Raw genomic sequence first — 22,776 nt, 5'->3', positions numbered from 1 at the left:
TTTTGCAGCAGTTACTTCATGTACATGCACATCACTTAAATATGGTTCTGTTTTACACCCCATTTTACTTTAGCTTTCTTGTTCGTGCTATACAATAGTGTACTTTCTGGTGCTTTAATTTCCAGTGCTAAATTATGGCTTTCTATCATCCCTTCATCACTTGTTCTATTTGTCTCAAATTTCTAGGGATTTGGAAACCCTGCTAATGAATATTGGCTTGGAAATGAGTTTATTCATCAGATCACCACCAGCAATTCATATATAATGCGAGTACAGCTACAGGACTGGGAAGGAAATTCTGCCTTTGCACAGTATAGTCATTTCCACCTGGGGAGTGAAAAGCAAAACTACAGGTAAGCATAAAATATTGATTTAATAGTTAAAACAGATATAGGTATTAACATTCTTGTCATGCTGAGTGATACTTGAAAAGAAAGTGTAAAAGTAAGAACTGCTAGCAAAACTTTAAATGTGTCAGTGCTTTACACTGATAAACAACATATATATATATATATATATATATATATATATATATATATATATATATATATATATATATATATATATATATACGTTTAAACACTTTATCCATTGCATCAAGGAATTTCTTCTGTAATGGAAAGCTGGGACCACACAGAACATTTTCAAGTAATTCAGGGGTACAGGAAAAGCATTAGGAAGCCTTTGGTTTCATGTTCAATGTGAGTTTAGATAGAGTGTTGATTCACATTTTATATCTAGTTAAGAGAATGAATTGGTAGCCAAAGTTTCCTAGCTAACCAAAGCTCACTCTATAAACTGTGTCTAAGGATGTTTGGTTCATAGGTTCATAAACTAGTATGTGGTAGTCAGTCTAAAAACAATTAAAGCCTAGCCAATAAATCATATTCAAAAGTTCCCTCCAGCCTAAAAGAAGGTAACACAGGATAGACCAGGGAAGAATCTGAAGCAGCCCATTCAATTATTTACATTTACCATAAAGTTGTCAAGGGAATTAGTCTGCCTGCCATGCAGTAGAAGTTTGTTACAGATGTGGGGAATACATAGTGATATGAATCTGTCATGGCAATTCATTTTATTAATTTGTTGATGAAGGTTTACTACCATTAATGGAGTATATGAGGAACCATTTGTTTTACAAAGACGTAGAATGTGAAAGAGCACTGGATTTTTCATGGTTCAAAATGCTATAAATTGATCTTCATGGATATGTCTATCAGACACTCTGTACAGACAGAGAGCTGGCAGTCTGTCTTGATAAGTAAAGGTTTTAAGGCCATTTATCTTCTTTAGTTAGGAATCTCTTGAGTTCTGCCAGGTTGGCTGATAGATTTAGAAAAACACATTCCAAAAAGGACATTATATTCAACAAAAGATCTAATGAGATATGATTAAAAAGGAGTTGACTTCTATAGATCTAAAAAAAATGTCTTCAGAAATTAGATGAGCCAGATAGTAGGATTTCCAAACTAATTAGGAGACACAGTCATCAAAAGAGTAGGAATTATTGACAAAAGTGCCTTGCTCCATTACAACAATATCTGATTAGAGGGTTGTGTTGTCTATGTGGTCCATCCATCCATCCACAACCCCTTTTTCCCATTTTCGCACATGAGATTGGAGTATCACTTCAACAGTGACAATCATCTTGCGCTAAAGCTCACACCACTGGATGGCTAGCTCTGTTGCTGCTGTTCTTTCAAAGCACATATACATATGCATGGTTTGATGTGGAAATGTTTTTTTTTGCCAGGATAAACTATGCTACATTTTTCACATTTATGTAAGACCATTGTACATACACCAGTTGTTAACATGGTTTAACCCATGCTGGAGCAAAGTCAGTGGAAAATCAAATAGCAAAACCCAGTTTACAGTCACCTGCAAACATGAATAAATACAGTCAAGACTGTTGGCCAGAAAAGCTGAGAAACAAATGCCAAACAAGAGAATAGTGAAGTCAGAGTTAAAACTTCCATCTGCTTGGATAGCAATTTAGGTGGTGGTTAAAAATTCCATGGGACTTAATAGAAAAAGAGAAACAGACATTTTTCTTTTATTTCATATGTTTCTTAATGTAGTCATTAAGAGTAAAAACAATGTACGCAGATTTTTTTTATTTACATAAACTCCAAAAATATAAATTCTGCAAAGATCAGCATCAGATATCACCAATTCATATTTCTTACAAGTCAGAATCTATTTAAAGAATAACCTTTTATTATTAAATGTAAACCTAATTTTCATTTTATACAAATTACCAAAAAAATGTCACTGCCATACTGTATATTTTTGCCATTATTTATGATGACACTTGCTTTTCTTTAATACATTTTGTTTTCTTTTAGTAAAAGAATCAATGAATTTTCTAACTGTATACCTTAATTACTGAAACAATCACACTCCAAGTATATTTCGTTACTCCTCAAATCATTAAATTCTCATATGACAATTTAGTGAGCCATAGCAGCCAAATTTATGGCTATTATCTTCCAAAATTCCTTAACTTTCACACTCAAAAAATAATGTTTATTGGGCCAGATTCAGAAACCTTTGCCACATTGTGGTAGTGAATTTGCACAATGAGCAGCTACATGTACAGTATGTGCAATTCAGAGACATACATACCATGAGGGTTAACTGAGAAGCAGTGTTGCTGTAAGTGATATATGCTAATGGCCATGCAATGACATGATAATGAGGAATTTATTAAAAACGTGTGTACCGATGTATGCAAATGAGGCAATTCAAGATGACAGAGCAGTTCAGAAACTTATAAACCAGATGAGATCTAGATAACAGCAGTTCTCTTAAACTCTGTCACTTCATTTTATTTGACAGTTTTTTTTTGTTAAAAATATCTTAAGAAGATTTTTTATATACTAATAGATGCTTCTAAACATATTCTAGGATAGTATCAAAAGCTTGTTGTGAAAACTTGATTTTTTCCTGTCAAAAGTACATTTGATAATTTCTCTCATCACCGGACTTCAGAATGAGCATCTCTAAAGCTAGCCATCAAGAAACTACACTCAAAAAGGAATACAGTCCTTGCTTTCTAATATTCAAGAGCTATCTGTGAAAATTGACAAAATGGACTTAAAACTGGACAATTTTAAGGAAAAATGCTCAAAACAGATGGAAACTATACATAAGTGCCTTCAGCAACAGAAAACACAAATTACTGGGATTGAACAAGTTCTGAATGATATGGATGGCAGACTATAGGAAGGAGAAAATAACACAGAATTCTTATTAAAACAGAATACTTTACTTCAATCAAAAATTGATGACTTCGAAAACAGGTCACGTAGAAATAATATTAGTGTCTTCAGTTTGCCTGACAACATTGAAGGTAACAACTTAGTAAACCTTCTGACTACTTGGTTACATGAAGTACTTGATCTCCCTGAAGGTTTACCTTATGGCACTGAAAGAGCCCACAGATCACTAGTATCATCCAAAACTAGTAAGAACAATTCGAATACATCTGTGATAGTAAGATTCCTCTTATCTCATGACAAAGAAATGATCCTAAAAACAGCATGGACTAAGGCTTCCATCAAAATAAAAGATGACATTATTCACTTTGATAATGACTGTTATCTGATGGTTATAGCCAAAAGGAAACTCTTTTTGCCATTAGTTAAAGAATTAAAAAAAAAGTCAAATGAAAACTCATCTGTTTCTGGCTAGACTGAAAATATCCCTGCAAAAGGGTCGTAAAATCTTTGAAGACGTGAATGCTGCTCTCACATTTATTAGATCAAATAAAATTCTTGACAAAATTGAAGAAATGGAATGGACTAACTCATTTGAAAAGACTGGCTGACAATGGTACATGGACATTTTCCCATAAAGAAAAAGAAGTTAAAAAATGAATATTTCTTCCCCTTTAATACGTTCAGGCTTTAAACTGCTTATAGAGAAACTGAATGATCTCCGGTGTTGGTTCCTGTATATGGTGTTTAGTTTAGTGGACATGAAGCAGAGGTGAGCTTTAAAATATGTTTTGTTTATATACAGTAAGCTCCTGATCTAGGGGAAAAAAGTGAATCAAACAAAAGTGGAATATTTAAAATATTTGTTAGACTGTTCATTTCTTATATTTGATCCTTTTATAATACTGTTTTCACATTTGGCATAGTAATTTATGTTCCTCATAAACTGGGTGGCTATAAGTTATGCTTATTCTTATAAGTGGTAGTTGACTGCCTTAATTTTGTGGCTTAGAAGTCCCTGGTTCTCCTCGAACATTGATTTACAGCATGAGATGTATCCACACAAAAACAGGTAAAAATGCTCTTTCCCACTGAAACTATTTAGTTGCCTTTTTTCTTCATTCTGAGCTCGAGAGAGCTTGTCTCAAGCCATCTGGATGCTGGACAGTTCCTTCAGGCCTCATTATCATGTGATCAGGTATTTTGCAAACCTTGAACTTTGAACTGACTCTCTTTCAACAGGAAAGAATGTTACACCAATATTAAAAGCCAGAAAAGGATTCCAAGAATAGAAAGACTTTTCTGAGTGCATGTAAAGCTAATTCTTTTTCTTTTTTCCTTTTTTCATTCAACAATTTTTTGGGGGGGAAGATACTCTATTTATATAGATGTTTTGGCAGGAACAGTTTGTGATCGTGTGCTTTTGTTCCTGGAGCTTCACGGATAACTTAATTTATGAATAGTAGGTAGCAGAAAGAATGAGGGGATTAATGATTTTATAATATGTTTCAAGCTCCAATTAGTTAATCAGAACTTTTGGTGCATTTTAATGTGCTAGTTTAAAATGTGCAACATTGGATTGCTTTCTTTTTAAGGTGCATGGTTTGCAGAGGGCTCTGATTTAACAGATCTTTTTTCTAGCAGTCTTGTACTTGAGTTTGCACACAATGTGTGTTTATGTATTTGACTCATAGGCTGGAAGATTGCATATATAATATGAAGAAGTATACCCCACTGACAACTTTCATACATATTTCTAGCTTTGTAGCTGCGTGCCAGTGTCTACAACATAGGGATGTTTCTTGTATGATAGATTCCGCTCTTAGACGTTGCATTTTAATGCTTGTATTCACTGTTGTTTCTACTACTTTCTGTTTGATATGTTTGAGTCATAAAGAAATGAGTGTAATTGATTGAAACATGACCCTGGAAGTTACCTGATCTTGTTATTGTATTTCTGGTCTGGGTGTAATGACTCAGGATGTGATTTCATGTCACATGATTTGGGATGTTAGTTAACTTATTACAGTAATGCTGGACCTAAGATAGATTGGTGTGAAGGCTTAGCTATTACCCTTCACATAAAACCCAAACAACAAGACAGAGAGAATTATTAATGTATAGTAGCACACCATCATATTTTACTGTTACCTTTTTTTTAAATGTAATAAAGAAGAGTGCATTTGGAAAAGTGGAAATGGTAATAGTAAGGGTAGGGGACTTCTTATGATACAAATACTGATAAGGGTTGAAGAAGGGCATAAGTAATAATATAACATTTTTCAATTCATGGACAGGATACATATGTATATCTCTTCACTAAGAAGCATTAAAAAATGTAAAGTTCTCTATTATAAGCAATGAGATAACCATATTATTATACATTGAGTGACATGCCTCCTCCTTTACTGAAGATGAAGTTGGACATATTTATATAAGTTAAAGAAGATTGTTTAACCTTTTTTATACAAACTCAGCATAGGAATTTAAAGTTGTACTATGTTTTGAATTGTTGAATGACTACAAGATTATTGCAGTTAAATTAGAATTATATAGTCCAGTTCTTATAGCCTCTCTAATTTTATAAAGCTAACTGATAGTTCTATATAAAGAAGATTACTTTGCCAATTGGTATGTTATTGTTATGCCATTTAAGGATTTCATTTAACTTTTCTTCTTTAATGCAGAATGATTCAACACATGAATTAACTGTTATAGTTTAATAGTTTGCTTGAAACACAATATGAGTCATTTGTATTTATTTAGTGAAGATTGTGCTACATAATTTAATCTGATTTAATCTAATATTACTTAATAAATACAATTTCGGATCCCTATTTTCTTTATAGTTTCATCCCTTACGAAAGTTGATGAGAACATTTTCTTGTCTTGTATAAGAATATCCTCAAATAAATTAGTTATGATGGCAGTTGCTGAACAGCTGTTGTTATTAGACGGGTGGGTAATTTGGGTAGTGAATGCTACTTGAATTGGGAGTGTCTAACTCCAGGAGGGGTTTGGGGAAATTTAATTTTATGTATTTACATTACTATTGTCTTATACAGTCTTTACAGATGCTCACTGTAGTTTTGTACTTAAATGTCATTTAAATTGGATTTCACTTGAATTATTGTTTCTTATTAGTTGTTATGTACCTGATGGAACTATACTTACACTATTTTCACAAATATTAATGGTCAACTTATACCTCACTGATATAAATGGCCTTATATGTTTCTTTTAAAAGGTATCTCCATTAGTATTAATGGCTTAAACAATTCTTGCAAGATGGGAAGTTTACTTAAATATCTAAAACTACATAAATAATATTTTGTTTTTCTAAAAGAAACACATCTAATAAATGAAGATATAACTAAACTAAATACTAAATCATATACTGTATTATCAAGCTCAGAACATTCCTAAAAGAAAAGAGGATTAGCTATACTATGGAGTAGTACAATACCTCTTCATAAGATAATAGAAGTTTATAAATATGATAAAGGAATGTTTTGCTCTGTCACATTTTCTATGAATAAGAAAAATATTTACACTTATAAACACATACTAGAAATCAGGAATTGGGGTGCATAGAGTTAAACAGGATTTAAACCAGACTGTCCATTTATCCAAAGGTAACATTATAATAACATATGACTTTAATTGTATATTAAATGATAATAACACTAACACTACTGGTAAAAAGAGGATTTTATCATCAACTAAACTGTTGAAGGATTTTATAGATTCATATCTTCTTAAAGATATTAACACCTTTGCTGAACCAAACTCATTATTTTTTGCTATCTATTCTCATTCCAATGAGTTGACTAATAGTCTAACAAAAACAAAGGTCATTTATTGCTCTTTATCAGACCACGACTCCATAACCTTTGAGTTATTAATACATGTAATATTCAAATTAAAAAAATCCCTGCATACATTAAAAAACTAAAATACTTTAAAGAATTTCCCACATCAGAAATTCAAAATGTTATTACTTTAAATACTATTGCAGACATTTCTGAAATATATATATATGGGATGCATTAAAAGTTTACTTATTTGGGAAAATCATTAACTTGTACAATAAACAAACTTTGGGATAAGGAATTACAAGACATATGAATTAAATTAGATAACTTAAAACATAACAAGGGAAATAAAGATAAAAAAGAAAATGGAAAAATAATCATCTCATTAAATAATAAATGATTTGGAGATACTAAATCATAAAACTATGATTAATTTAGAGAAAATTAAATGCATAAACTTTTCAAATAATCCTAAATTCTTAAATATATTTGCCCACAAAACTAAAGGACTTAGTAAGCTCAATCATATTAATGAGCTTTTCTTCCTTAAAAAGAAAGACGGTCTCTGACTTACAGAATATTCTAATAGAATTTAGAGACTTTTTGCATAATATTAATCAGAAATCACAGATTGTAGATCTAAAAGAAGTGATTAAAGCCTTCATTAAAAGACACAGTAAAAATGGATTATCAGAAAAATAAACTGCATCTGTAGATAAACCTGTTGCTTTCATTGACCTTCAAAATCAAATTAGTAAACTAAAACAAAAATAAAGTGCCTAGCAATGATGAAATTATTTCTGAAATATATGATTATGCCCAACACAGCATTAAATTTACTTCATATACTTTTTACTATTTCTCAAAACAACACTATTACTCCACCATCTTGGAAATATACATTTATATCTCCAGTACTGAAATCTAACAAGGATCTTCATACAGACCAATTTATCTATAAATATTGATTTATAAAATGTTTATGTCCATATATGCAGATAGGTTAAATATATTTCTTCTTGCTCTGGGTGGCTGAAGATCAGACAGGTTTTATTGTAAATAGAAATGCTTATGACAATATAAAAATAACTATTACTCTGATTGAATCTGCAAAGAATTTAAATAACATTTTAACATTAATAAGTCTTGATATAAACTATGCCTTTGACTCAGTTTACTTGGGCTTATTTATTCATACTAATGGAAGAGTTAAAATTCTCAAATAATTTCATAAGTCTTATTTCACATCTCTATAAATGAATTCAAGGTTATATAAAAATAGGTACTAGTATCTCATAAAGAATACCAATAACCAAAGGTAACCAAACAAGGCTGTCCCTTATCCCCATTACTTTTTACTTTAATAATGGAACCTTGGGCTAACTTAATTAGGATGGATCAAGAAATTGAGAATTTCAAGTTAAGTTCTAATGAGACTTCTAAAATACAACTATTCACTGATGATATTATTATCACCTTGAAGGGAAATAATTCTTCCATTTCAGCTGTTTTTAGAACCATGGAAAACTTTCAAAAGAAATCTGGATATATCTTCAATAATAATAAAACAAAAATACTTCCTATTTATCCAAATAACTACATATTATATAATACATGTACAAAACATTTAGCACAAGCAAATCAAATAACATATTTGGGAATAATACTTACTAAAAACATCAAAGATATCATCCAACTAAATTATAATCATAGTCTATCTATTATATAAAATCATATAAGTAACTGGAACAAGCTCCATTTTACTATGGAAGAAAAACTCCCAATTATAAAAATGATGTTACTTCCAAAAATACTTTACCCCTTCCTAAATCAATAATCAAAAATTTCAGTTCAATGATTTTAAAATTCTTATGGTTCCTGAATAAACCCAGAGTAGCATTAACTTATCACATGAAAGACTGGTCTAATGGGGGTATAGGTTTACCAAATTTGGAATTATACTCAATTTCATCTGTGATTAAATCTATAACTCCTCTTATAGATACAGAATATATTGCTAAATGGAATTTTTTTAGAGATATTATCTTGCAATTCATATAATCTCTCCAACTCCCACAAATTGCCAATAATAAATAATTAATTCATTTGGTTATTAAAAGACTTTTTTACCATACACACTCACCTCAGACATAAATTTAATTACGTGCTACTTTTCTTAAACAATTTTAGGAATTCTGTTTATAAATTTCCTGTGTATAAGGCTTGTTTTTTAAATTATTTTCTCCACTGCCTTTACTCAAGGAGTTATTTTTTCTTCTGACTACACAAAAATGTCACTATTTAAGGATAAGAACCTAATATATTAGTCTCAATGATATTAGATGAATTGAAATCTATAGACTATTTGACAGCTGAATTTGAAATAGATAAACATTTCTGGTTAGACATACAAGCTTGTAGACACATTCTCTGAAACAAATTTGATCTAATGTCACCAATCATTAAAAAAGCAATACCTAAACTTTTACATTATCTGATTCTGTCCACACAACATAAATTGCCTACTAAAGGCAAACTATCTCATATATATAATGTGATTAGAAATGAAATGATTAGTTACCCTGAGCGTTGCTGGAATTATTTTTTTCGCTATCAGTAACTATCAAATAACTGTCAACCTAATAATCAAGATAAAAAAATTATATTAGAATCAGCTAAAATGACCACTTAGTAGATAATCAGTCCCAATGTGGTCCAACTGGCTATAAAAGGAGATAAAACTTGTAGCACCAGAAGTACATATCTAAAACAATCACTACTAAGACATACATTTGCATAACATGCATATTTTAAAAAACAGACCCCTATCTAAGAAACAAATAGAACGCAAATGCCTTTAGATATCATGCAAAATATATACATTTCAAAAACTAATAGTCTATATACTTTGTTAGGTATATAGATTGACATTAAATAAGATTGCTAATTTTAACACATTTTATATTTTATATAGAATTCTAAAATGACCACTTATTTGATTAAATATAGATTATTTACATTGAAATTTATGTACAGATTATTTTGAACTCCCTACATAATAAGTAAATTTAGCAAAAAGGACAATGTTTTCTGGAGATGTAAAATAGAAGTAAAGGCAGATTAGTCTCATATGTTTTTTGATTGCATAGTTTTAAAAAAATATTGGGACAACATTAATAATTTTCTTCAAGCCTTATTTTCAGACAACTTTACACTTTCCAAATCTATGGTTCTATTTAACACACCAATACCCGAGAGCATTAAGAAAGTTAAGTATCCTATGGTTTGGTCTATACTAGTTGTTGCCAGAAAAGTTATAACAAGAAATTGGAAATCTGATACTTCCCCCTCTTTCCTTGAATTTAAAAAAACTACTTACTAAAGTTTGTCATCTGGAATTATTGACCATTAAATCAAGATCCATCAGGATCATGTCTTCATATAGTATGTGGAACAAGTTACATGATTTATTAGAAAAACAATCTGTCAATTCTTGGCATTGTTAATGTATTCCAAGATTCATATAATGTACATTTGTGGATGCATTTGTAAATAATTTAGTTATGTTTGTTTAATATATTTTCTTTTCATAACTCAAGTTGAATATTGTGAACATGTTATGTAAATATTTATTTATATTTGAAAATTAATAAAGTTGTTTAAAAAAAAAGAAGCTTTTAAACCACATGCCTCAGAGCTCTGCATGCCATGGAATTGACCAGTACTGATTAGTGTAGTTCTTGCTCCAGAAATTGTGAAAAAATGTAAATTTTCTCAGTTCAACTTTGTTGGTACTTTTTAAAAGTTTTGTTTCAACTTTAGATGGGGAATATAAGCAAAGCAAGTATTAAAGCTCAGCAGTTAGGTTTGTTAAGCTGTGGACGTTTGGCCTTACCTACTTAAAGATTAAGCAGGTAGTCAGTAAATGGTTTCTTGAACTCAGTGAAGATAATGCTGTTCAACTTGTGTTATACAAGGAAGAGTGCTTTCCTTTATGGTAGTTCATGTGTCTGGGCTCAGTGATTATGCAAATAAGATCACAATGCATATAAGCTTCTGAATCAGATTTTGACTCATGCACAATGGTTAATTTTTCTGCTGCTTTATCCACAGCATTTTGCACACATCTGCATATCTCTGGGCAGCACTGCACATGTGTGGCTCATTTCTTGGCTCTTGAAGGATATCTGTCATTCCAGTTAATGCATACTGAGAGTGGATCTTGACTGTTCAGATTTATGAGGGGCACCCTTAATTTGTTGTAAAACTTTTGTTCCATTTCCCCCTAAAACTGGACATTATTTTGTGAGGTTCTAAGTTTACAGAGCCAGCATTTGAAAAGTGTCAGTAATTTGAAGCCATTTCCCTAACTGTGTTTTGGTTTGTTCATAATTCTGGAAGTATAAGTTCAGAAGTATGGACAATTCACTACTGCCATAGTCCAAGAAACAGGGATGCTATATTTCATGCCTCAAACTATGTTCATTCACTATCATAAACCACATGTTGCACAAATGAGCTGACCCCCCCCCCCCCCAAGTCACAGTTGGCATATATGAAAACTGGTGGAACTGAAACTTTTCATCTGTTTTTTTCTGTGGCTTCAGAGAGAGAGAGAGAGAGAGAGTTCAGAGTTCAAAAATCATGCCCTGAAGAGACAGTATCTTCCTCCATCAAAAATACAGGCCAGGGCTCCATGAGGAAGACTACTAAGGGCTTCAATATAAGGCACAAGCCTGTAGCAGCCTGGCAAGAGATGACAAATGCCAAAAAATAGTGAACAATGCTGACACCATAACAATGATTCTGAAAAGAAGAAATCCTGACCTCCTGAGTCAATGGGAGGCCATAGTGAGGAAGCAGTCAGATCTTATGCACTGTAATTAATCCTTAACTTACCTCCACATGCAAACTTCTACTGTTTCCCATGAAAATAAATGTATAATAGACTCCCATATCCTTCAGCTTTTAAACAGATTTGCAGAGAATGCATAGCTTCACAGAAAGATGCTTGTCTACCTCATGTTGCACCAGGGTGAGAATACCTGTAACAGGTAGTGTAGCTCAACATGTCGGCAGTTCTTTCACTTGATATAACAATAGGCAGGGTGGGACAAGTTGTTGCCACATTCTCAAATGTTCATAGTATTACTTTATTGTTGTATACATATGATTTGTCAGCAGTATCGGGGACTATCAATAAATCCTTAACAATATAAGCAAGTTCTGTGTTGTACAGTGTCAGTTTTTCAGGATCTGTCCTATAACATTAAGGTTTAGGTGGTTAAAGTGCAAAGGTAATAGATGACTGCAGGTGCAACAGGTATGTTAGGAATTATTTGCTCCCTAACTCTTCAGATCATTTGCTATTTTACCAGTTATATGGAAAACTACAAGAGCCTATATATGGAGTATTTGGCATACAGGGAGATAGGCATTAGACCTTGCTCTGGACAGTATTGGCACTTAGGTTTCATAATAAATGTTGCAAGAGCACTATATGAGTGATTGTAAATATACCAATAGTTGCATCCTTCTATGTATTTGTATTTGAAGCTCAACATGTTAAGGTGCTGTTGTTTTAATATGCTGTGAGTGGGTTCACTTTCCCACTTGGTACATGATTTTGATAACAGTTGTGCTTTGGTTTTGTGTATGTTGTACTTAATGGTACTACAGTTAGTTGAACAATAATGTCAGAGCTGTAGTCTCCATGCCATTGGTACAGTTTTCACATGTGGACAGTATTAAATATGCTTGGACTGATGACATTAATGCATGTTTAATGGCAACCTTTAGTATGATTGTGCAGGCAACTTGTCAGATTAAGCATTGGACTTAGACACTGGCTATGCTTATGACTTTGCGGTCTTGTCCCAACTTTTGCTTATTTATTTGGCTATCACACAATTTCCAGTGGATACTCCCCACTATTATATACCATACAAAACCAAATATCCATTTTCACATCCGTTCTAACCTCTACACTAACTCTAACATATTGCTCTTCCACTATAAATATGTGCATACCACCAACCCTCCTTCCTATCCAGATTTCTTTCATCGACTAATATTCAAGTTTAAACTCTCTGTCCTTCTACACTCACTAATAGAAATCAAACTCCAGGATGACATACATCCTAACCCAGGACCCACACAGTTACTCCCACCCACACCCAATAACACCCGCCACACCTGATAATACTGTCCTCCACCTTCTTCCTCTAAAAAATTCCAGATCAGACTTACTCATAACTAATTTTAACCTCAGACATATCACACAAAAAAAAATAGTGAATTTCATGCAGCCTTAATAACCTACAGTCCATATATAGTAATTATTACAGAGACATGGCTGAAACTCCACATTAAAGATGAGGAAATATTTACTAGTAGGTATAATGTTATTAGACAAGATAGACTGAACAAGCGTGGTGGAGGCATTGCCATCATATATAAAAATTATTCTGTACTCCCCCAGATCTATCAGAAGCAAAAATTCTAACTGCCTGTTTGAAGTAAATCCACATAAAACCATCATAATTACTGCCTCTTACCTACCACCAGGAAATAATCTACCTACTATTGAAAGTCTTCTATTTTGGGCATCCTCTACTTTCAACTAGGAAACTATAGTGCAAGGTGATTTCGATTTGGATTTGCTATCCTGCTCATCTGACAACCCCTCTAATTTTATCAATTTATTCAATTTCACTCAAACTATAAAATTCCCCACTAAACGATAAACACACCAAGAAAGAATCTGTTCTCGACTGGATACTAACCAATAAGTCCAACTTTACCCACCAGGCTGGGTGACTCTCCGATTCTCTCAGTGATCACTCCCCTATCTTTCTTCTAAGGAAATGCATTCACTCCCCCTGTAATATCATTTTCAAACACATATGCAACAAAATAAATTTTCCCCTACCATCTTAAATTCCCTACTTCAAAACTGCAGCTGGTCACCACTAAAATCACTCCACCTAGACCAAGCTGTACAATATTTTAATGATACCTTCTTCCACACCCTTAATAACCTTGCTTCAACAAGAAAAATTCGCTCCAAAGCAAAAAACCTACCTTGGATAACCAAATATGCTAAATGTCTTATTAAACAAAGGGATAAAGCCTGGACTGCTTATCAAACCTCCAAAACCTCAGAAAACCATGCCTCTTCAAACAACTAAGAAACCTAACAAAAAAGCAAATATTATCTGACAAAAAAATCTTCTTTTCTAGCTTGTCAGCAAAAACATATAACCCACAAAAATTCTGGCAAAACCTTAACTACCTCCTCAACCCTGGCAAAACCTCTACCCCTGCACCATCTACAACAAATAGCACTGAATCCCAGTTTAACTCTCATTTCATTATAGCTGTCACCTCACTTTTTAACAACAACAAATCTAACCAACCCCTTACAGTGCCTACCTCTACTAACTCTAAACCCAGCTACTTCTCTTTTAAACCCATACAAACCTCTCATATCAAAAAACTCCTATCAAAACTAAAACCTACCTGTCTAGCAGCTGACCAACTCCCCAATGACGTCTTAAAAACTGCTGCAAGCTCCATCGCCTATCCCATATCTGTTCTAATCAGTCGTTCCATCACAGAACAATATGTCTGCAAACTATGGAAAATATCACATATAATCCCCCTCCACAAGGGAGGCCCATCTAAAGATCTCTCTAATTATTGGCCCATTGCCATTCTCTCACCCCTAGCCAAAATCTTAGAGAAATGTATCCATAAGCAGCTCCTAGACCACCTCACTACAAATAACCTCTTATCTAGTTCATAGCATGGCTTCCATCCAAAGCACAGTACCTCCACAGCCCTCATAAGTTTCACTAACTACATCAACCTCCTCAAAAACAATGGACAACTAGTCTCTACTATATTCCTTGATATGTCCAAAGCTTTTGATATAGATGTAGAAGAAAATCAAACCGCTACTCCATGGCTATCCATTCAAAAGTTCCAAGTGCTGAGCTCTTAATAAAGATTTATTAAAATGAAAAAAGTTCATTAATATTTTCAAAATTCACGTAGTTAGCAGTCAACACAAGCTATCTACTTGCGAAAACATATATTAAATCAGTCTAAAGAACACACAGACCCTTCGGTTCTGGGTTATTGTAGATGGCGTTCTTAGAAGCTCCTCGCAAAAGGCTTAACCTACATTAGTTAAACCACTTTTTTCAAAATCCTTAAAATGGAAAAGTATGCAACTGTAGAGGTACAAAATGTATATCAGTTCACTTTCAATGCTACTGAGCCTCTCAGTTTGCTTTCAGTGCTACTGAACCTCTCGGTTGACAATGGAAAAGATTCTCATCATAGCCCAAAATAATACTGAAACTGCAAAACTGAAGTAAATCACAAGTGTAGAACACCAAACTGTAGACACAAGTATGTCATCCCAAATATAATTCGATAAGTGCTTTTGGTAAAACCTTCATCAGATCGTAATAGTCAGGGCTTCATTGACTAAATTTATATGCAACATGTAACCAATGAGATTTGAAAATGCAGGCAACACCTCCTTCATGAGCAATCGTGGCCAATGAGGATAGAGGTTTATTGACACACCTCCTGTTCAGCCAATGGTAGGCCTCCTAGCCTTGAGTAATGGTTTCAAGGGAATGACTGCATTCAGTCCGGGACGGCGATCAGCTCATAAATTAACTATCCATTTGGTCTCACATAACTCAGTTTTATTACTGACATCCCCTCTTTTGTTGCCTTCAAATATTTGCTCAATTACTTTGAATAAAAAACTGTGAGTAGGAAATCTTGAAATATGCACCGCTAAGGCATTGTGAACATCCCCTCTACGAATGTCACCCAAATGCCATAGCAATCTCTTTCTGAATACTTGGTTGGTCTTGCCAACATAAAATGATGTCCAATCTTTACAAGTAGCTAATTAAACAAGATTTTTAGAGGCATACGTAGCCTTGCAATTAAATGTAAGTGTCTTATCCATATTTGGATGCCTAAAGATGTTGCTACTATCAATGTGGATGCAAGCAGAACAATTTCCACATTGAAATGTTCCTTTACATCTCACTAATACTGGTTTTGGAAATTGATCCTTCATGCATAGAAGTCACTTTATATTCTTTTATTCTTAAAGCTGAAATGCGGGTTATCACCAACTATGGTTCGAAGTTTAGGATCCTGCATCAAAATCAGCCAGAACTTACTGACAATATCCCTAATCTGTTTATTATCAGTGCTATAAGTGATCATTAGCCGCATAGGTAAAGTATCTTGCTTCATCTCATTCAATGTTACATTGGACTGCTGTGATCGACTTTTGTAACGCTTGTTGATATAGAGGTTGGTATCATTTTCATTGTAACCCCATGTCTGTAGGCATTTCTGCAGATCAGCCAATTCTTGCTGAATAGTTGATTCCTGTGTACATCTCCTAGTAATTCTAGAGATTTCATTCTTCATTATATTGTCCGTCACATGTCTTGGATGCATACTGCTCTTATGGAGATAGTGATTTCTCCAAGTAGATTTTCTATAAAGTGATGTCTCCATTGATCCATCTCTATTAAACAAAACTGTTAATTCCAAAAAACTAATGGACTCTCGTGAAAATTGATTTGTAAGTTTTAAGAAAGATGTTTCATTCAAATACTGCAAAAACAACAGTTTCATCCCCTTCCCAAAGCAAAAAAAGGTCATCCACAAAATGACCATAGAATTTCACTTGCTGGAACCAAGGATTGGTAGTACTTAGAATAAATCTGCTTTCCCAATCTGACAGAACAATATTAGCCTAACTGTTAGCACAGGGGGTGCCCATGGCATCCCCCCAGCGCTGTCAGCAAACTGATGGCCCATAAATGAAGAAATTTGTATCTAGTATAATCTCTAGTAACGAACATATTAATTTGGCATCTTTGTTACTAGTTGATTCTCCAATCACTTTTCTTACAGTCTCAGTCCCATACTCACTAGGTATTGAGGTGAATAGACTTGTAACATCCATCATAGTCAATAACAAATTTCCCTTTTCTGTTATTGAATCCATAGCTGTTGTTAACTTTATTAAAAAATCATCTGTATCCCTAAGGACACTCGGAATACTGAATGATATATCTTTAAGTTCCTTCTCAACAAACAGAGACATAGACTCTGTTAACCATCCTTGGCCTGCTACAATGGGTCAAAGCAGTGGATCTACAAGACTTTTATGTGTCTTGGGAAGCCCACTTATAGATGGAACAGCTGGATGGACAATATTGAAAAAATTATATTGATCAATGGTTATACTACCTTCTATGAGCATACTATAGAGTCGATCCTGGATCCTTCTTATATTAACATCCAGCTTGCTGGTATTAACGTCCAAATAAGTCATTGTATCATTCAGCATCTATTCCATCTTACTTCTATACCAGTCAGATGAGAGGACTACTATCGCTCCTCCTTTATTGGCTGGCTTTAATACAATCTGATTATTATGCTGCAGATCAAATAAAGCCTTTCTTTCTTGGGATGTTATATTATGAAAATGCTTAGTATCTTTGCCCATTCTTGTTTGTTCAACTGCATCATTGCACATTCGGGTAAACTGATCAACTGCTGGATGGTTCATGGGTACAAAAACACTGGGTTTCCTTAGTGTTTTATTTTCTGGTTTATTATTCCCAAAAATGCTCTTCAAGGTTACATTTCAAGAAAAGTATTTCATGTCTAGTACAAGCTCGCTTAAATATGATTTCAAAGAAGGAATAAAAGTAAGACCTTTTTCTAATACATTAATTTCATCCTTCTTCAGACAATAAGTAGACAAATTTATAACTAGTGAATGTTGATTCAACTCATCGTTTTCTTTCGTTTCCTGTCTTGACTCATAGCTCGCGGGTTCCTGTAGTGATTCTGTTTCAGGAAAACTGGTAAATGCTGGTTCAATGGGATATGATTAGCTCCTTTTATAGGGAGGGTAGCTAGGTCAATAGGTTTATCTACCACTTCCACAGAATTAGTGGTATGTGTATCAGTCCCTTTTTAAAAATCAAAACAAATGTGTGTGGTTGTTGGTTTGTCCATTGGTTTTACTTCTATATTTTTAGTGGGTTGTCATTCCACAATACTATTGTATCCCATAATTTTCCCTTTTCCTATGTCCCTTGTGGGATGTAGATCAGTTCTTGTCTCTTCCCTGGGCCATTCAAAAATCTGACCATTCCTGAAATCGGAAATGTCTCTAGTAAGCTTTTTGATCTTTTGTTCTTTGAGTCTTGATTCAAACATGTTCAGATTAAATTGCAATGTTTCTAACTTAGTTATCTGTGAGTTGGTTAACTTAAACTTTTCCAGTTCTGCTTGCTTGTCTTGTATGAAACTCATAATTTTTTGCTCCTCCGGTTTAAAAAATTCTATCAGTAAGTGCATGTAAGGAAAACTAGTTTCCAGGTTTATCGCTTGGCACTTGGCCAGCAATTCAAGATGCTGATTCCCATAGCTAGGCATGCATTTGACTCTCATTCCTCTTGGAATGACCTACTTGTGCATGCTAGCTTCCATGTGGAATCGCTGCCATGTTAATCTTTTCAGGCGATAGGCAGCTGTTTCTACCTCCCCTAATATGGTATAAAAATTGACATCATTGGTGATGTCAGCCATAGCTGTTTCAGTCAATGACTCATAATTTACTTGTAGCAGGGGATCAGTAGCGCCTCCCAAAGATTCTATTAATACATTGCTTGACATGAAAGAAAATGCAGTCCGTGTTCTGCTGGTCGTTGGCTTATCCACATTACTTGCTTTGCCTGCCATGTATAGTGAGTATATACCACAACAACAATATTAGAAAAAATGTAAAACTCACTATTAAGGTAGCGGTAATCTGAACACAAAAATGTAGAAAAAAATCAAACCGCTACTCCATGGCTATCCATTCAAAGTAAAAGTTCCAAGTGCTGAGCTCTTAATAAAGATTTATTAAACAAAAAATGTTCATTAATATTTTCAAAATTCACATAGTCAGCAGTCAACACAAGCTATCTGCTTGTGAAAACATATATTAAATCAGTCTAAAAACCACACAAACCCTTCAGTTCTGGGTGATTATAGATGGCGTTCTTAGAAGCTCCTCGCAAAAGGTTTAACCTACAACGGTTAAACCACTTTTTTCAAAATCCTTAAAATGGAAAAGTATGTGACTGTAGAGGTAAAAAATGTATATCAGTTCACTTTCAATGCTATTGAACCTCTTGATTTGCTTTCAGTGCTACTGAACCTCTCGGTTGACAATGGAAAAGATTCTTATCGTAGCACAAAATAATACTGAAACTGCAAAACTGAAGTAAATCACAAGTGTAGAACACCAAACTGTAGACACAAGTATGTCGTCCCAAATATAATTCAATAAGCGCTTTTGGTAAAACCTTCATCAGATCGTAATAGTCAGGGACTTCATTGACTAAATTTATATGCAACATGTAAGCAATGAGATTTGAAAATGCAGACAACACCTCCTTCATGAACAATCGTGGTCAATGAGGACAGAGGTTTATTGACACACCTTCTATTCAGCCAATGGTAGGCCTCCTACCCTTGAGTAATGGTTTCAAGGGAATGACTGCATTCAGTCCAGGAGCGATCAGCTCATAAATTAACTATCCATTTGGTCTCACATAACTCAGTTTTATTACTGACATCTCCTCTTTTGTTGCCTACAAATATTTGCTCAATTACTTTGAATAGAAAACTGTGAGTAGGAAATCTTGAAATATGCACTGCTAAGGCATTGTGAACATCCCTCTACGAATGTCACCCAAATGCCATAGCAATATCTTTCTGAATACTTGGTTGGTCTTGCCAACATAAAATGATGTGCAATCTTTACAAGTAGCTAAATAGACAAGATTTTTAGAGGCACACGTAGCCTTGCAATTAAAGGCTGAAGAAGGATGAAATTAATGTATTAGAAAAAGGTCTTACTTTTATTCCTTCTTTGAAATCATATTTAAGCGAGCTTGTACTAGACATGAAATACTTTGCTTGAAATGTAAACTTGAAGAGCATTTTTGGGAATAATAAACCAGAAAATAAAACACTAAGGAAACCCAGTGTTTTTGTACCCATGAACCATCCAGCAGTTGATCAGTTTACCCGAATGTGCAATGATGCAGTTAAACAAACAAGAATGGGCAAAGATACTAAGCATTTTCATAATATAACATCCCAAGAAAGAAAAGCTTTATTTGATCTGCAGCATAATAATCAGATTGTATTAAAGCCAGCCGATAAAGGAGGAGCGATAGTGGTCTTCTCATCTGACTGGTATAGAAGTAAGATGGAAGAGATGCTGAATGATACAATGACTTATTTGGAAGTTAATACCAGCAAGCTGGATGTTAATATAAGAAGGATCCAGGATTGACTCTATAGTATGCTCATAAAAGGTAGTATAACCATTGATCAATATAATTTTTTCAATATTGTCCATCCAACTGTTCCATCTATAAGTGGGCTTCCAAGATACATAAAAGTCTTGTAGATCCACCTCTTTGACCCATTGTAGCAGGCCAAGGATGGCTAACAGAGTCTATGTCTCTGTTTGTTGAGAAGGAACTTAAAGATATATTGTTCAATATTCCGAGTGTCCTTAGGGACACAGACAATTTTTTGATAAAGTTAACAACAGCTATGGATTCACTAATGGAAAAGTGAAATTTGTTATTGACTGCGATGGATGTTACAAGTCTATTCACCTCAATACCTAATGAGTATGGGACTGAGACTGTAAGAAAAGTGATTGGAGAATCAACTAGTAACAAAGATGCCAACTTAATACGTTCATTACTAGAGATTATACTAGATACAAATTTCTTTATTTATGGACCATCAGTTTACTGGCAGCGCTGGGAGGGGGGTCCCATGGGCACCCCCTGCGCTAACAGTTATGTTAATATTGTTCTGTCAGATTGGGAAAGCAGATTTATTCTAAGTACCACAAATCCTTGGTTCCAGCAAGTGAAATTCTATGGTCGTTTTGTGGATGACCTTTTTTTTTTTGCTTTGGGAAGGGGATGAAACTCAGTTTTTGTTGTTTTTGCAGTATTTGAATGAAACAACATCTTTCTTGAAACTTACAAGTCAATTTTCATGAGAGTCCATTAGTTTTTTGGAATTAACAGTTTTGTTTAATAGAGATGGATCAATGGAGACATCACTTTATAGAAAATCTACTTGGAGAAATCACTATCTCCATAAGAGCAGTATGCATCCAAGACATGTGACGGACAATATAATGAAGAATGAAATCTCTAGAATTACTAGGAGATGTACACAGGAATCAACTGTTCATCAAGAATTGGCTGATCTGCAGAAATGCCTACAGACATGGGGTTACAATGAAAATGATACCAACCTCTATATCAACAAGCGTTACAAAAGTCGATCACAGCAGTCCAATGTAACATTGAATGAGATGAAGCAAGGTACTTTACCTATGCGGCTAATGATCACTTATAGCACTGATAATAAACAGATTAGGGATATTGTCAGTAAGTTCTGGCTGATTTTGATGCAGGATCCTAAACTTCGAACCATAGTTGGTGATAACCCGCATTTCAGCTTTAAGAATAAAAGAATATAAAGCGACTTCTATGCATGAAGGATCGATTTCCAAAACCAGTATTAGTGGGATGTAAAGGAACATTTCAATGTGGAAATTGTTCTGCTTGCATCCACATTGATAGTAGCAACATCTTTAGGCATCCAAATATGGATAGGACACTTACTTTTAATTGCAAGGCTACGTGTGCCTCTAGAAATCTTGTTTATTTAGCTACTTGTAAAGATTGCACATCATTTTATGTTGGCAAGACCAACCAAGTATTCAGAAAGAGATTGCTACGGCATTTGGGTGACATTTGAGAGGGGATGTTCACAATACCTTAGCGGTGCATATTTCAAGATTTCCTACTCACAGTTTTCTATTCAAAGTAATTGAGCAAATATTTGAAGGCAACAAAAGAGGGGATGTCAGTAATAAAACTGAGTTATGTGAGACCAAATGGATAGTTAACTTACAAGCTGATCACCCTCCCGGACTGAATGCAGTCATTCCCTTGAAACCATTACTCAAGGCTAGGAGGCCTACCATTGGCTGAATAGGAGGTGTGTCGATAAACCTCTATCCTCATTGGCCATGATTGTTCATGAAGGAGGTGTTGCCTGCATCTTCAAATCTCATTGGTTACATGTTGCATATAAATTTAGTCAATAAAGTCCCTGACTATTACAATCTGATGAAGGTTTTACCGAAAGCACTTATCGAATTATATTTGGAACGACATACTTGTGTCTACAGTTTGGTGTTCTACACTTGTGATTTACTTCAGTTTTGCAGTTTCAGTATTATTTTGTGCTACGATGAGAATCTTTTCCATTGTCAACCGAGAGGTTCAGTAGCACTGAAAGCAAACCGAGAGGTTTAGTAGCATTGAAAGCGAACTGATATACATTTTTTTACCTCTACAGTTGCATACTTTTCCGTTTTAAAGATTTTGAAAAAAGCGGTTTAACCGTTGTAGGTTAAGCCTTTTGCGAGGAGCTTCTAAGAACGCCATCTACAATCACCCAGAACCGAAGGGTTTGTGTGTATTTTAGACTGATTTAATATATGTTTTCGCAAGCAGATAGCTTGTGTTGACTGCTGACTATGTGAATTTCGAAAATATTAATGAACTTTTTTCGTT

General features: G+C 34.0%; 1 protein-coding gene across 1 annotated transcript in view; it reads left to right on the top strand.

The window, feature by feature from the left end:
- Window positions 1-22,776, top strand: part of LOC122792267 (angiopoietin-2-like) — a 1,226,949-nt gene that overhangs the window by 1,075,792 nt on the left and 128,381 nt on the right. The window contains exon 7 of the mRNA XM_044060020.1: window positions 187-353. Coding sequence (XP_043915955.1) covers window positions 187-353 — 167 coding nt within the window. The remainder of the gene's footprint in view (window positions 1-186; window positions 354-22,776) is intronic.

This window comes from Protopterus annectens, chromosome 1.part2 (assembly GCF_019279795.1).
Source record: "Protopterus annectens isolate FY-2018-M chromosome 1.part2, PAN1.0, whole genome shotgun sequence".
In the NCBI taxonomy this organism is placed as follows: domain Eukaryota; kingdom Metazoa; phylum Chordata; order Ceratodontiformes; family Protopteridae; genus Protopterus; species Protopterus annectens.
This window is presented reverse-complemented; position numbering and strand designations above follow the sequence as displayed.